The sequence below is a fragment of the Tiliqua scincoides genome, chromosome 10 (assembly GCF_035046505.1).
Source record: "Tiliqua scincoides isolate rTilSci1 chromosome 10, rTilSci1.hap2, whole genome shotgun sequence".
NCBI classification, from domain to species: domain Eukaryota; kingdom Metazoa; phylum Chordata; class Lepidosauria; order Squamata; family Scincidae; genus Tiliqua; species Tiliqua scincoides.
Genome location: NC_089830.1, coordinates 26,255,827 through 26,268,390, shown reverse-complemented (window position 1 = coordinate 26,268,390; position 12,564 = coordinate 26,255,827). Strand labels below are relative to the sequence as shown.

At 46.1% G+C, this 12,564-nt stretch overlaps 1 protein-coding gene and 1 pseudogene across 1 annotated transcript; one reads left to right on the top strand and one right to left on the bottom strand.

Annotated features, from left to right (window-relative positions):
* Positions 1–202: 202 nt before the first annotated feature.
* LOC136661803 (5S ribosomal RNA) lies at positions 203–322 on the bottom strand (annotated as a pseudogene).
* Positions 323–633: 311 nt separating this feature from the next.
* Positions 634–6,327, top strand: SELENOW (selenoprotein W). Its single transcript, XM_066638647.1, has 6 exons — positions 634–780; positions 2,138–2,162; positions 3,260–3,313; positions 4,233–4,307; positions 4,965–5,083; positions 5,896–6,327. Exons 1-5 carry the CDS (start codon positions 752–754, stop codon positions 5,037–5,039), a joined length of 258 nt encoding a protein of 85 aa, XP_066494744.1. The 5' UTR covers positions 634–751; the 3' UTR covers positions 5,040–5,083; positions 5,896–6,327.
* Positions 6,328–12,564: the final 6,237 nt, after the last annotated feature.

Here is a 12,564-nt window from a genome sequence, read left to right as displayed (position 1 = left end):
TGGCATGGGAAAGCAGCATATAAATTCTTTTTCAAATAAATAATAAAAATAAATATCTGCCTTCTTCCATTCTCTCTCTCTCTCTCTCTCAACTGCAGTGCAAGACATGGGGCAGCAGCATAAGGACCAGGCAGCCCAAGTCGTCGGCTTCCTTTCTGATTGTTATAGTTGGCAACCTTCAGTCTCAAAAGACTATGGTACAAGCCTACAGCACCTGGTATTCCCAGGTGGTCTCCCATCCAAGTACTAACCAGGCCTGACCCTGCTTAGGTTCCGAGATCAGACGAGATCGGGCATGTGGAGGGTAACAGTTGCTGCTAATCATGTGCCTAAAAAAGTCATCATCCCGGGTGTGGCCCTCCCAATTCTCCAGCCCCCCCCTTTTGATTTTTTGTGTCATTCTTAGTTCACATGTGCACCCACAGCTCATGACCTCCATGTAATTGGTTGCAAAGTGGGGTGATACCATCACAGCACATCAGGTGGGGGGAGCAACTATATTTTCTAGCCACAGTCCATTTTTGCGCGCGCACACACACACACCGTCAGCAGAGCCCAGTGCATGCTTTGGTGCGGGCTTGTTCTGGCGCCTGGGAAAGGAGGAGGGTTCGCCTCCCCCCCCTTCCTGCAGCGAGTGGTGTCGCCCGAACGTCGGGCTGGAAACCTCCTTGTTGCAACGTTCTATTTCAGAACGTTGGCAGGCCGGAGTCCTTGTCTGCGGTCGGGGGGATCCGGGGAACAGCCCAGCAGCATGGCTCTCAAAGTGAAGGTGGTCTACTGGTAAGGGGGCGCCTTGCAAGCCCAGCCTGCGCCAGAGTGGGGTCTCTGCGCTGTCTCTGTTGCTGCTGCTGCTGTTCCCACAGCAGGCACTGGAGAAATGTCTTGCCATTTGTTTTATTGCAATCACAATAAGAGCTGCAGGAAGAACCGCAGGGCAGGGTCTAGTCTTGCCCTGAAGCTTTAGACAGGGGATGGCAGGCACGGGGGGGGGGGGGGAAGCTTGTGATCCCTGAAGCCAAGAGCAGGAGAAGCAGGGAGGGGGCCTTGCCCTTTGCAGCTTTGCACTTTAGTGCTGTGCTTTTCCCTGCACCTGTGCTTCGATGTACACGCTCTGAGCCTGTGTTTTTTTTTCAAAATAATATGGGGTGTAATAATCTGTAGCTGCCTGACTCCTGGGTCGTGCAAGGATTGAGGTCCTTGCACAACGCAGGCTGCCTGACTCCAGGTTGTGGGAAGGGTCGAGCATGGCTGTCCTTGTACAACTTGCAGGCACATTGGCCTCCCTGCCCCATCAAGGGTGTCTTGGATGTATTGGCATTGAGGTGCATCTGCCTGCTTGCCGAAAGAGCCAACACAGGAAGCTGTGCTCCCTTACAAGGAATGTGTTGGGAGTCCTTCTTTGCATTATAAAATGGTGCGTTATCCCTGTGAACAGTGGCATAGCTAGAGGGGGTGCAAAGCACTAAGTTTTGCAGGTGCCTGAACGCACTGTGTAAGCAGCCCCTCCCCTCCTCTTTGGAGCCATTCCGGGTGGTGGGAGCAAACCAGAGGCGGAGGCAGGGAGGCAAATGCCTCCATTGTGCTCCCACTGCACAGAACAGCTCCCGAAGGGGAGGTGAGCCACTTGCATGGCACGTTCAGGCGCCTGCAAAACTTAATGTTTTGCACCCCCTCTAGCTATGCCACTGCTTGTGAATGCGGGGTAATTCAAGAGGAGCTGTCTCTGAAACCATTAACCTTCCTGTAAAAATTCAGGCAGAGCAAAGCGTGTTTTGTGGCAGTGCCGGCAGGAATGGAAGCTGACTGGCTCACTCCTTCTTGCCTTCCTCCAGACCATTCACAGGGTGTCTCCGCTTAGGCTTGCAGCAAGCCTGTGGGGAAGGTGAGACCTGGCCCCCAGTTAGGGCATCATCATGTCACTTACATAAAGCCAACATGAATACTTACAAAAGGGTCCCGAGGTGGGTGTTGAGCTGCCCTGGCAGATTTTGCAGGCTTTCTCCTCTTCCCCCCCCCCCCCCACAAGTGCATTATATTGTTGACAAATGGCACATTGGTGACAGTCCTGAGTGAAAGAAGAGAACATCTTGGCTTGTGTAAATGATCCATTTCAGTAACTTCTGCCTTTTCTTTGCAGTGGTGCCTGAGGATACAGCCCCAAGGTGCGTCTGCTTTTTCTCTCTGACTTTATAATAAAGCTAAAATACCTGCCATCCCAACCGGTAGAGTAGCTTCTCCTCTCACCAGACTTGGGAACTGCTTAGGGATCCATCTGCACTGGTAGTGGCTACATGTGCCCTAGTCTGTGTCGGATCTGCAGTTGCTATCCAAGCACTCTCTGAATGGTATTAGCAGCTCTGGCGCTGGGGAGGAGCAAGCCGAAACCTCAGCCTTGGGGGCTGTGATGGCGTGGCCGGCATCTTTGGAGATAACTGGGAATATCAGAATGGGAGAGTGGGAGAAAGGGGACAGAGTGGGGAAATCCCTTCTCATTGGTTGGATCTCTCTGCAGCCTTGGGCAGGATGATGGGGATGCATAGCTACTGACTTGGGTGAGGAGGAAGGCTGTCCTGCTATGACTCAAAGATCTTTAGAGGTATCCTATGAAGTGCCGAAGTACCCTTAGCTTGCAGATTGTATCTGTCTTAGGGCCCAGTCCTATCCAACGTCCCAGTGCTAATGCAGCCATGACAATGGGGCACGTACTGCATTCTGTGGGGCAGTCACAGAGACCTGCTCTGGGTTCGGGTCTCTATTGCAGCTGCATCAGTGCAGGAAAGTTGGATCGGATTGGGCTCTTAATTTTCTGTGTTGCAGCAAGCTCTGCAAGGTAGTTTTTGGCCATAAACAGATGAGACTCTCCACTGTTCTGGTTATTCAGTGGCACCTTAAAGATTTAACAAATATTGAGGCCTGAGCTTTTGTGGGCCGGAGCCTGCTCTGTCAGATAAGTGATGGGTAACTGAAGCTGAGTTCATGACCTGTCTGCAAGTTGATAGCACGTGAGGTTCCTAGAGCAGAGTCCAACTCCTGTGCCATTTTCCTACATGGATTGGCTGTTCTATTTGGAATCCTTGAAACTTGGAATGTTGGGGGTTGAACCTGTTGACTCTACAGATATGTAACTTGCCACTGAGCCACAGTCTGTTCCAAAACCCTGAAATGTGGGTTCGTGGAGTAGATCAGGCCTTGAAAGAGCCTCCATCTCTTTGAGAACCATTGTGCTTAAATGAACTCCCCTCTCTCTTTGATTTGTTAGTATCAGCGGCTCAAGAAGGAACTCGAAAAGGAGTTTCCGGGCAAGCTGGACATAGTGAGTACATCCAGTAACTCGTGGTACCATTTTCTGATGTCTCTATGATCATGTGCGATTTACAAACAAGGAAGGAACTGTGTGATGTTGCCACACCAGAGAGGGAATTTGACTGGCATCTGTAAGGATGCCAGAGGTCTTTAAAGTGAGGCCCTTGTGGACCTCATCCCACACATGGACAGGGTGTGGGCTGAAAATATGTCATTGTGAATGTCTAATCTATTTGCATGGTCTATTTACTAGTGGCTTTCAAACTGTGTCCAAGGAATCCTTGTGATGTCTTGAAGACTTTTGCAAGGGCTCCTTAGTGAGAAGAAGATACCCCTGCAAGTTACCCCCATGACTTGCAGTCCCAGGGTTGAGTGTGCTCATTTGTTTCTGTGTCTTTTTGTAGTTTGTGTGTTTTTCGATTCAACAGAAACAAAATAAACCAATTGGTTAGGAGAACGATCGTGGTGCTGCAGTAACTAGTACACCTCGGAGGTAAAGCTAAAGATTATATATATATACGTATATAGAATGCCTCTTGAACAACCAAGCCCACTGGTATGCTGCTGCCCCAGCTATATCTCTTTCTGATGGAATCAGGCCAAGCAGGGTCATGCAATGTGGTCTCGGTGACAGAGGGACCAGTGGACAATGGGATGTGAAAAGTCCCATCAGAGGGCTCAGAAGCTCCTGCTGCAGCCAGAGGCACTGATGGTATTGCTGTCTGCCTGCAAGTTGTGTCTGGCCTGCATATGACAGTATGGCAAAGTGAGGGGGTAAGATTTGCAAATACAATGGTGGAGATCACGCTCTCTTTGCTGACTGTCAGTGCTGACGGTAACACTTGAAGGAAATACAACAAGCTTGTGTCTAATGAGAATTAAAAATGTACAATGGTTTAAAATGATTTCCCCCTCCTTCTTCTACTTAGAGTGGGGAAGGGACTCCTCAGGTCACAGGATGGTTTGAAGTGACAGTAGCGGGGAAGCTGGTGCACTCCAAGAAGGTAAGCAGTTCTAGAGTATTGCTCATTTCTGGACTGCGCTGTCAACAAGACAAAGCAGAGTTCTTGGTGAGCAGGAGCTAAGGCAATGGAATACACAATTGATGGCCTAGCATGTTTAGCATGTGATTGCTCCCTGCAGGTGGAATCTGAAGCATCTTTCTTTAAACTCCCACTAGGGTTTACGCCAGGAGAATATTGTGCTATAATGTTCAGGGAGTTTCTCTTGTGGGGGAAGAATTAAATGGTGCACTTTCCCCCTCATGCACTTTGAAGTTGTACAGTCCAGCAAAGAGTGGTGCTTCAGCATCTTGCATGGTTCTTGACCTTGTTGATGAAAAGCGGAAGCAGATAAAGCTTGCTTTAATCACTGCTAAGTTTGAATAGGGCAGGATGTATCAATGGAGGAAATTCTGAAGCTGGATTTTGCAAGTGACATGAATAAACTTGGTAATTGCCTCTTGGTGGTGCCTTGGGAGCAAGAGGCAATGTGTGTCAGCTGCTGCATTCCACAGAGCTTCTTGTGGTGGAGTCATGGAGTGATCACGCAATGTGATTTCCAAGGCAAACGGGGCTCGGTTACTCTTGAAATGTTTTTTCTTGAAGGGTTAAAAGTAAAGAGGGAAGGAGTCCTCTTTTCTAATCTTGCCTTTCTTCCAGAACGGAGATGGCTTTGTGGATAATGACGCCAAGCTGCACAAGATAATCCTGGCCATCAAAGCAGCCTTGGCGTAAGGATGCCTGGAGGAAAGCACCCAGCAGTTCAATGGGTAGCAGAGGTAAAAGTGGCTTTTAAAGTATCCCTGGCCAAAAGCCTTGTTGTCACTTTCAGTTAGGCTTTTTCCTGAAACGTTGTGGTCTCAAACCACCTCCGTAATGTAAATTTAGTAGTGGTGGTGGGTCTGCTTAATACCCCAGCTTCCCCCTGAAGTGCTTTTATACATCCGTTTCAAGTGTGAAGCCTAAAGAACAGAGCAATGGTTCCAAAACTGTGGATCACGACCCAATTTTTGGTGGGTCACGAAACTGACAAGGCAGATTAGGCTATGTGCATCAAGAGTTAACTTGCGGAGTGGGGAGCACTGCTGCCCAATCACCATTACAGTGGCTTGAGTAGGTGGCAGAGTGTAACTTTCTTCCTAAGTGGGTCCCGATGCTAAACCTTTTGGGAACCATTGGGCTAGAATGTACGCTGTTAAATGTTTCTATCTTCATCTCGCACATAATGTGAGGCGCAAGACAGTTGTGGAAAATAGCACAAGGATCTGCAACTTCATCTTCTAAATAGGTTAATCTGCTATTATAGTTAGTGTAGCAGTGTGCCCAGAAAATAATTGGGGACAAAGTCTTGCACTTATGAAATTCTTCTCACGAGTACAAAATTCTCTTCTTTGCAAGATTGAGTAACTGCATGTAATCTATAACTGCAGGTGTGACAGTCTGACTTTGGGTAAGGAGACTTGCAGCGTTTGAAATGTCACCACAAAGTGTGTTGTGCTATGCAAGGAAGGCTGTCATCGGCCAAGCAGCGGCTGATGGGCCCTTCTGACAACAGCAGATCTTGTAACAACTTGTCTTCCTTGTTCTGCAGTTCAAAGAAAAATCTGCTTTGTTCATCTTGGCCGAGCGCTTGATGATGGGGGCTGCTGAAATGTCGCCCGACGCCTGGCAGTTCCTTGAGAAACCTTGCGTAGAATGCCGGCGTGAGCAAAGCCTGATGAGAGTATTTGGGCTCTGAATAAGATGCACTTCAACTCCTGTATGCAGAACAGACCTTCACACTAAAGCTGCAATTCTAACACGTTGGTGTTGTGCGTTCGTATATGCTGCATGCGATCGCGTCTTTCTCTAGTTTTGGGTTTGATATAAATGGAGTGTCTTTCATCTGAGATTACCATGGAGGATAGAAAGAGTGGAGAGCCTCTTGCCCCCCAAATTTGCTTCTGGGTTCTTAAATTGTAGAATGCCCTCAAATGCCTTCAGCTTTCTATGGGGTGAAAAATAAACTTGAAAATGCTTGCAATCTATGGCGTCCATTCCTTTCCTGAGCAATCAGAGTTCTAACATATACAGCTTGAGAATCCTCCCTCTTCTTTCTCTGATGGCCTTTCAAGTTGTAGGATACTTTGCCTTCATTATTCCCATTTTCTAACTACTGTGCTGTAAGATTATTCTGGTTAAACTGGTGAGTGTCTAATAAAGCACTGCTTTTATGCTGTAGCCTACATGAAAACTCTGAGGGTGCAATCCTAACCAACTTTTCAGCACTGACATAGCTGTGCCAATGTGGCATGTGTTGCATCCTGCAGTGGGGAGGAAGTCAAGGAGGCCTCCGCAAGGTAAGGGCATGTTTGTTACCTTACCTTGGGTCTGCATTGCAGCTAGGTTAGTGCTGGAAAGTTGGTTAGGATTACGCCCTGAGTCTCTTACACGCTGTGTTTTACTATGCAACTCTTAAAGCCAATATTTTAACTCTTCTTACAGTTAGGCCTCATCAGTGTGTTGCTCCTGCCAGAATAGTATCTTGGTTGAGACATCGTTTCCTCCTAGGGTGGGGGTACCAAGGATTGAGAGCAGAACAGCCTCCCATTTATACCTTTTTTCTACAACTAGGGTTTCTCCCTTTCTCCCCACCTCATTCTCATACTTCAGTATATTTTCTTTAATCTAGCATTTTCCAAACTGTGGGTCATAACCTGATGAGCAGTGCATTGTGACCCAGCACTGAAATCTGTGCCAAAAGTATTACCTAGAGTCCCCGGAGGCTACTTCTAGCCTGCTGCAGGCTTCCACTGGTCTCTGCTGGCCTCAGAATGTCTCCCAGATGTGAGCAGAAGCCACTTTCAGTTTACTTCTGTGACTCCTGTTGCATCCAAGAGGCATTCTGAGGCCTGCAAAGGCTAATGGAGGCCCTTAGTAGGTTGGCACAACCCAGAAGCAGCTTCCAGGGACTTGAGGTAAGGCTTTTGGAGGCAGATTTGAGCATTGCACTGTGACTCACTGCAGAGCATGAAGTGGGTTGTGGTGCTCAAAAGTTTGGGAATCAGTGCAGTAGTCTACATCAGGGATTCTTATCTGGGGGTATCTCTTGGGGGTATGGGAACCAAATGATGGGGGGTGAGGGACTTGCTCTCTGAACTTTTCTAAAAATTGTTAGGCAGTCTTAACTATCACCATTATTAATATGGATTGAGGTGTTCAGTTCCTAGTTATTCATGTGTAAATGAATACACTTGGTTCATAAAACCAAGTTATTAATTTCTTTTTAAAATCATACTGGTACCTAATAGAACTGAAGGGGATGATGATTTTGACAGGCAAGCAAAGGGGGTTTGGGGACATATTGGGAAATCCATGGGAGGGGGATTGTAATCTTAAAAAGGTTAAGAACCCCTGATCTACACAGCTTGACCTAAAAAGAGAAAGAGGTTCACCTATGCTAGAAGAACAGATGAGAGCATTCTTGTTAGTCCTTCAATAGATGTAAGAATTTAGGGTATTCCTGGACCAAGATCAACCCCAGCATAGGTTATGTTGTCTCCAGCCCCTGTTGAGTAGTCAAGCGCATGCCTCCCTGCCAGTAGATGCTTATAAATGGCTCTATTTAAAAGAAAACGAATTACCTTGGTGCCACTCTTGGCACACAATTTGTCCCTATTATAGATTGCTGAAGGGATAAATCTCAAGTTGAAATACTAAGCAAACAGATCTGTGGTACCCTGCTGTGAGGCTTATGTGAGGCTGTGGCCTGTAGTTGCCACGACAACCAGATGCCATTACTTCCATGTTAATCTTACAAAGCAGTCATTCCTGGATCTCCACATGAATGAAAGTGGCTCTTGTGCATCTACTTTACATAAGAACAAGGCTGAGAAGAATTTAGAAGGTGTGCTTGCCTTGTGAGCAAATAGAGTTTCTGTTTGGGACTGTCTGCAAGGAAGTAAATAGTAACACTTTCCAATGCATGTTGTGGGGGAGAAGAAGCAGCCAGTTCCAAGACCTATTTATAATGGCTGTAACTTAATATAGCCCAGTGTGTGTTGCATACTATAATGGATCTAAAAGGGAACTGGCTTCATGTTCGTGTTCAGCAGCAGATAACAGTTTTGTGTGGGAGCAATCAGAATCAAGTCAAAGGGTGAGAGGGCTGGGTTGGTTAGGGGAGTGGAAGTTCTAAGGCCAGGGAGCAGTTGAACGCCCAGAAACAGGTAGACGTATCGACAATCCTACACTTAAGGTGCCAGGTTTCGACTTACCTTGCCAGCACTGGAAAACTCTGAGCAGGATCTATACCCTACATGGTGTTTGCCAGGACTCAATGTTTAAATGGTGGCTAGTATCTACCCCACAGTGTGATTGCAGGTTTTCCTGCCAAACCATATACCACATTGTGTCTGGCTGCAAACTGAGGGCGTATACTGGCCCATGGTCTGACTTTTTCAGTGTAGGAAACTGTCCTTGAATGGCTGGATGAACTGGACATTGATATTTGATCTAGTTTTATTGTTATAGAAGTCTATGTATTATATGCCATATGCTAAATAAATAAATAAATGGAGGAACCATAGCACAGCTGGGCTGGGGGGAGGGGGAAGGTTTACACCCTCTGCTGGTTTTTTAATTAAAATTTTCTCCCAGTTGAAGGGATTTGCCACCTTGGGGAAAACATGATGCTTAAAAGTCCAAACATTTTTTTTTCTGCAGGTTGTTAAGAATGGGATACCTGTGTATAGTTGCCCTCTGGTGGCAACAATGAAACATTGTCATATGTTAGGGGGAAGGAAACACACAATTCAATTTTTGTCTAATGGACTAACACTTTTTATGACTCTCTGCACTGCAACAGAGCTTTGCAGGCTTGGGAGCCACATTTAACCCAAATCTGCTACAGGGAGTCACATCTGAGTTTTCACAGTATTCTCGTTCTCTTAATACCTCTGCTATTTAAAAAAAAACAAAACCCTAGGACCAGCCTGACCCATCCATTGGCAACAGAAGGAGCAGCTGCAAGGATCCTACCTTCCCCACTCCTTGTCAGAAAGGGCTATGTTTAAATTGTAAAGCCAATGGACGAAACATACACCAGAGAACATAGCAGAGCTACCACTGGTGACTCCAGCTGGAGACCAATGGGGTAGTCATTTTCCTTTACTGATTTGCATCGCTGGGAATATTGTCAGCATGAGCCTCCTTCAATGTGGCTCAAATCCAGACTTGGGCCAAAAGGTCATCATTTTGAACAAAGTGCATAAACCTAGACTGGTGTGGTGGGAGTTTTTCCATTCTGTTCTACAGTCAGCTGCCTAGTTTGCTAAGTTCTGTGACAATAAAAAAAGTGTACAGTTGTGATTCTGAGAGGCAAATATGGTTGTCACTGTCCAAGAAAGCATGTTTTGTTAGGATTGTGCCTTGTTTTTTTTCTGTCAGATAGATAAATAGAGCAGCAGTTTTGTACTTTCATGGGCTTATTCTTTAAAATCCCTGCTCATAGCCTATTGCCAGTCAAGCTGTGGGCTGATGTCCTATTGAATTTCTCCCTTATAAATGCTTGAAATTATAGCCTCATCCATGTAAGTCCGACTGTTATATCTGCAAAGACTGGGACAGCTAATGGTTGTTGTTATGTTGAACTATGGAGAATGGTTCAGCAATCACACACCATAAGGTACATGACAGTGAGATTGCTATGCTTCTTAGTTTCTGAGGAGACTTTATAATAATATCCTTGAGGCACATGATTTTTGGCCCAGACCTTCAGCCCATAGCATGGCCCATTTAGGATTTAATTGGCATGGAAGTCATGGTGTGGTCCCTATGAATGACAGATAACACAGGCCTACAAAATTGAGGTCAGAAAAGTTTTCCCCAAACTTTAAGATGGTTTGATATGAATTTGCTGATTCAAAAAAATGCCCTATCACTTCTAGTTTAGGAGATAAAGTATAGCATTATTAGTGAATGGTTCAAGCAGCTTCCTCATGAGGAAGCCATGGTGTATGCTTCCTCATGAGGAAGCTGCTTGAACCATTCACACGGCTATGCCGTGTCTTCAAAACTAGATGTGATAGGGCAAAACAGATGCCTTTGAATCGGCACCCCAAATATACCCAGGAATTGGTGTAACGTTTAAGGAAGCAAAATGTTTGTTGGCCTGTATAATTATTTGATGTAACGTGTGAAATCTGACTTGATGGCCTGGAACAAGGCGCAGTCACTTATGTATATGGTGGCAAGAAGTCTTGACATGACTCATGCATGCTAAACTCTGCGCAAGCATTACAAGATGCTCCAATTTCAGTTTATCATGGTGAGCTTTTTGGTGCAACAGGTGGGTTTCTGATGTGGTCGGTGTGTTGATCTGATTTGGTTATAAAATACCAAATGATAGCAAGATGACTTGGCATAACCAGTAAGGGATGCAGATTTGACTAGTGCATGAATTTAATGCATCACAGAAGTAAGGGGAAGAACGGTATGGCAGAAGCAGCCCTGTCCTGACATAGGATTGCTATGTGTTCCATTTCTGTATTTGGCCTGGATGACAGGTTCTTCTAGGGAAGACCAGCCAAAATAGCCAGAACTGCCATGGACACTGACAATGAAATTGTTGGAAATTTATTGGTTTGTTCTAGGGCAGTGGTTCCCAACCTGGGGTACATGTACCCCCAGGGGTACTTGCCATGACCTTTACAGATACATGAAAAATAATTGAATAATGTTTGAAAAGGACAGGTCTGTATTAGAATGTCTTGTGGGGCTGGCAAGGCGGGAAGGAAAGCAGCTTCACTGGCTGTGAAAGCCCCTATTTGTTTTTGTTTGTTTGTTTGAGAAATGTATATCCTGCTTTTCCCATGCCAAAGCAAATGCCCAAAGTGGCTTTTAATACTCCATAATAAAGTAGAAAGTATCATAACAGGTAAGAAGAAAAAAAATCAAACAAAGAATTAAAAACATAAACTTTAGTATTAAACAGTGAAGCATAAAAACAAAAACAAAGCAAGAATTAAGACATGGTTGAGGACATTGGGGGAACAAATGAGTCCAGGGAGGCAGTCAAGTCACAGCCATATTTCAGAGGCGCAGAGGGACAATATCTGCGCAGCAACCAAATGCCAGACAAAACAGGTATGTTTTGAACCCTTGCCGAAAAGCCATGTTGAGGCCCACCCCTGCTTCAACTGAAGACAGCTGCAGATATGTTCATAAGTGGGGGTTGCCAACCATCCAGGGGTGCCCTATGACTCATCATCAATCTCCGGGTGACTCCCAAGAGCCATCCTGGAGCTCTGTGCAGGGGCCTCCAGGCATCTCCCACACACATCAGGCTGGATAAATAAATCTCTAGGATGGGTTCTCAAACGTTTTAGTGCCGGGATCAGGGTGACAATGGAGGACAGAGTGCCTCTACCTTTAATCACTGCATAGAAGAGGGAATTTTGGAAGGTGCAGCTCAACGTGGAAGGGTTGAAAAAGCTGCACCTGCCAAAATTCCCTCTTCTATGCAATGATTAAAGGTAGAGAAAGCCTATTGTAAATAGCCATTTAAGCATTTAAATTGCAATTTAAGCAAGTATTACATGCAAGTTTTGCCTCACACAGCTTGTCCATGAGGCATGTGACTTAGTACATGGCAAATTTTTACATGCTTCATGTATGACAATGGTTGCCTCACACAACTTGTCCATGTGAAGTGTGACTTGCTACATGGCAAAGTTTGAGGAATAATGCAATTTAAGTCATTTTTACATGCTTTATGTATGACTGGTTGCCTCACACAGCTTGCCCGTGAGGCATGTGACTTTACATGGTATTTTTACACGCTTTATGTATGACTGGTTGCCTCACACAACTTGCAGTCTTTTGAGACTGAAGGTTGCCAACTACATGTATGACAGCAGTTTCCTCACACAGCTTGCCCGTGAGGCGTGTGACTTTACATGGCATTTTTACACGCTTCGTGTATGACTGGTTGCCTCAGACACCTTGTCCGTGAAGCGTGTGAGGCGACGGGGCCTGGAGGAGCCACAGTCATGCCAAGTGCCAGAGGAAGAGTCTTGTCAAGTGTCCCAGAAGCCTCTTTGTTCCTGTATGTGAGCAAATGTGCGTGTTTCTGCTGCTCCACTGGCGCTGCTACCACGTCCTGGGCGCGGGCGAGCGGGCCAGGCTGTGGTTTTGGAGGCGCGCAAAATGGCGCCCGAACAGCCTGGCTCACCTCAGTTGACCCGCCGCTTTTCCACCCATCCCTCCCCCCCGCGCCTCT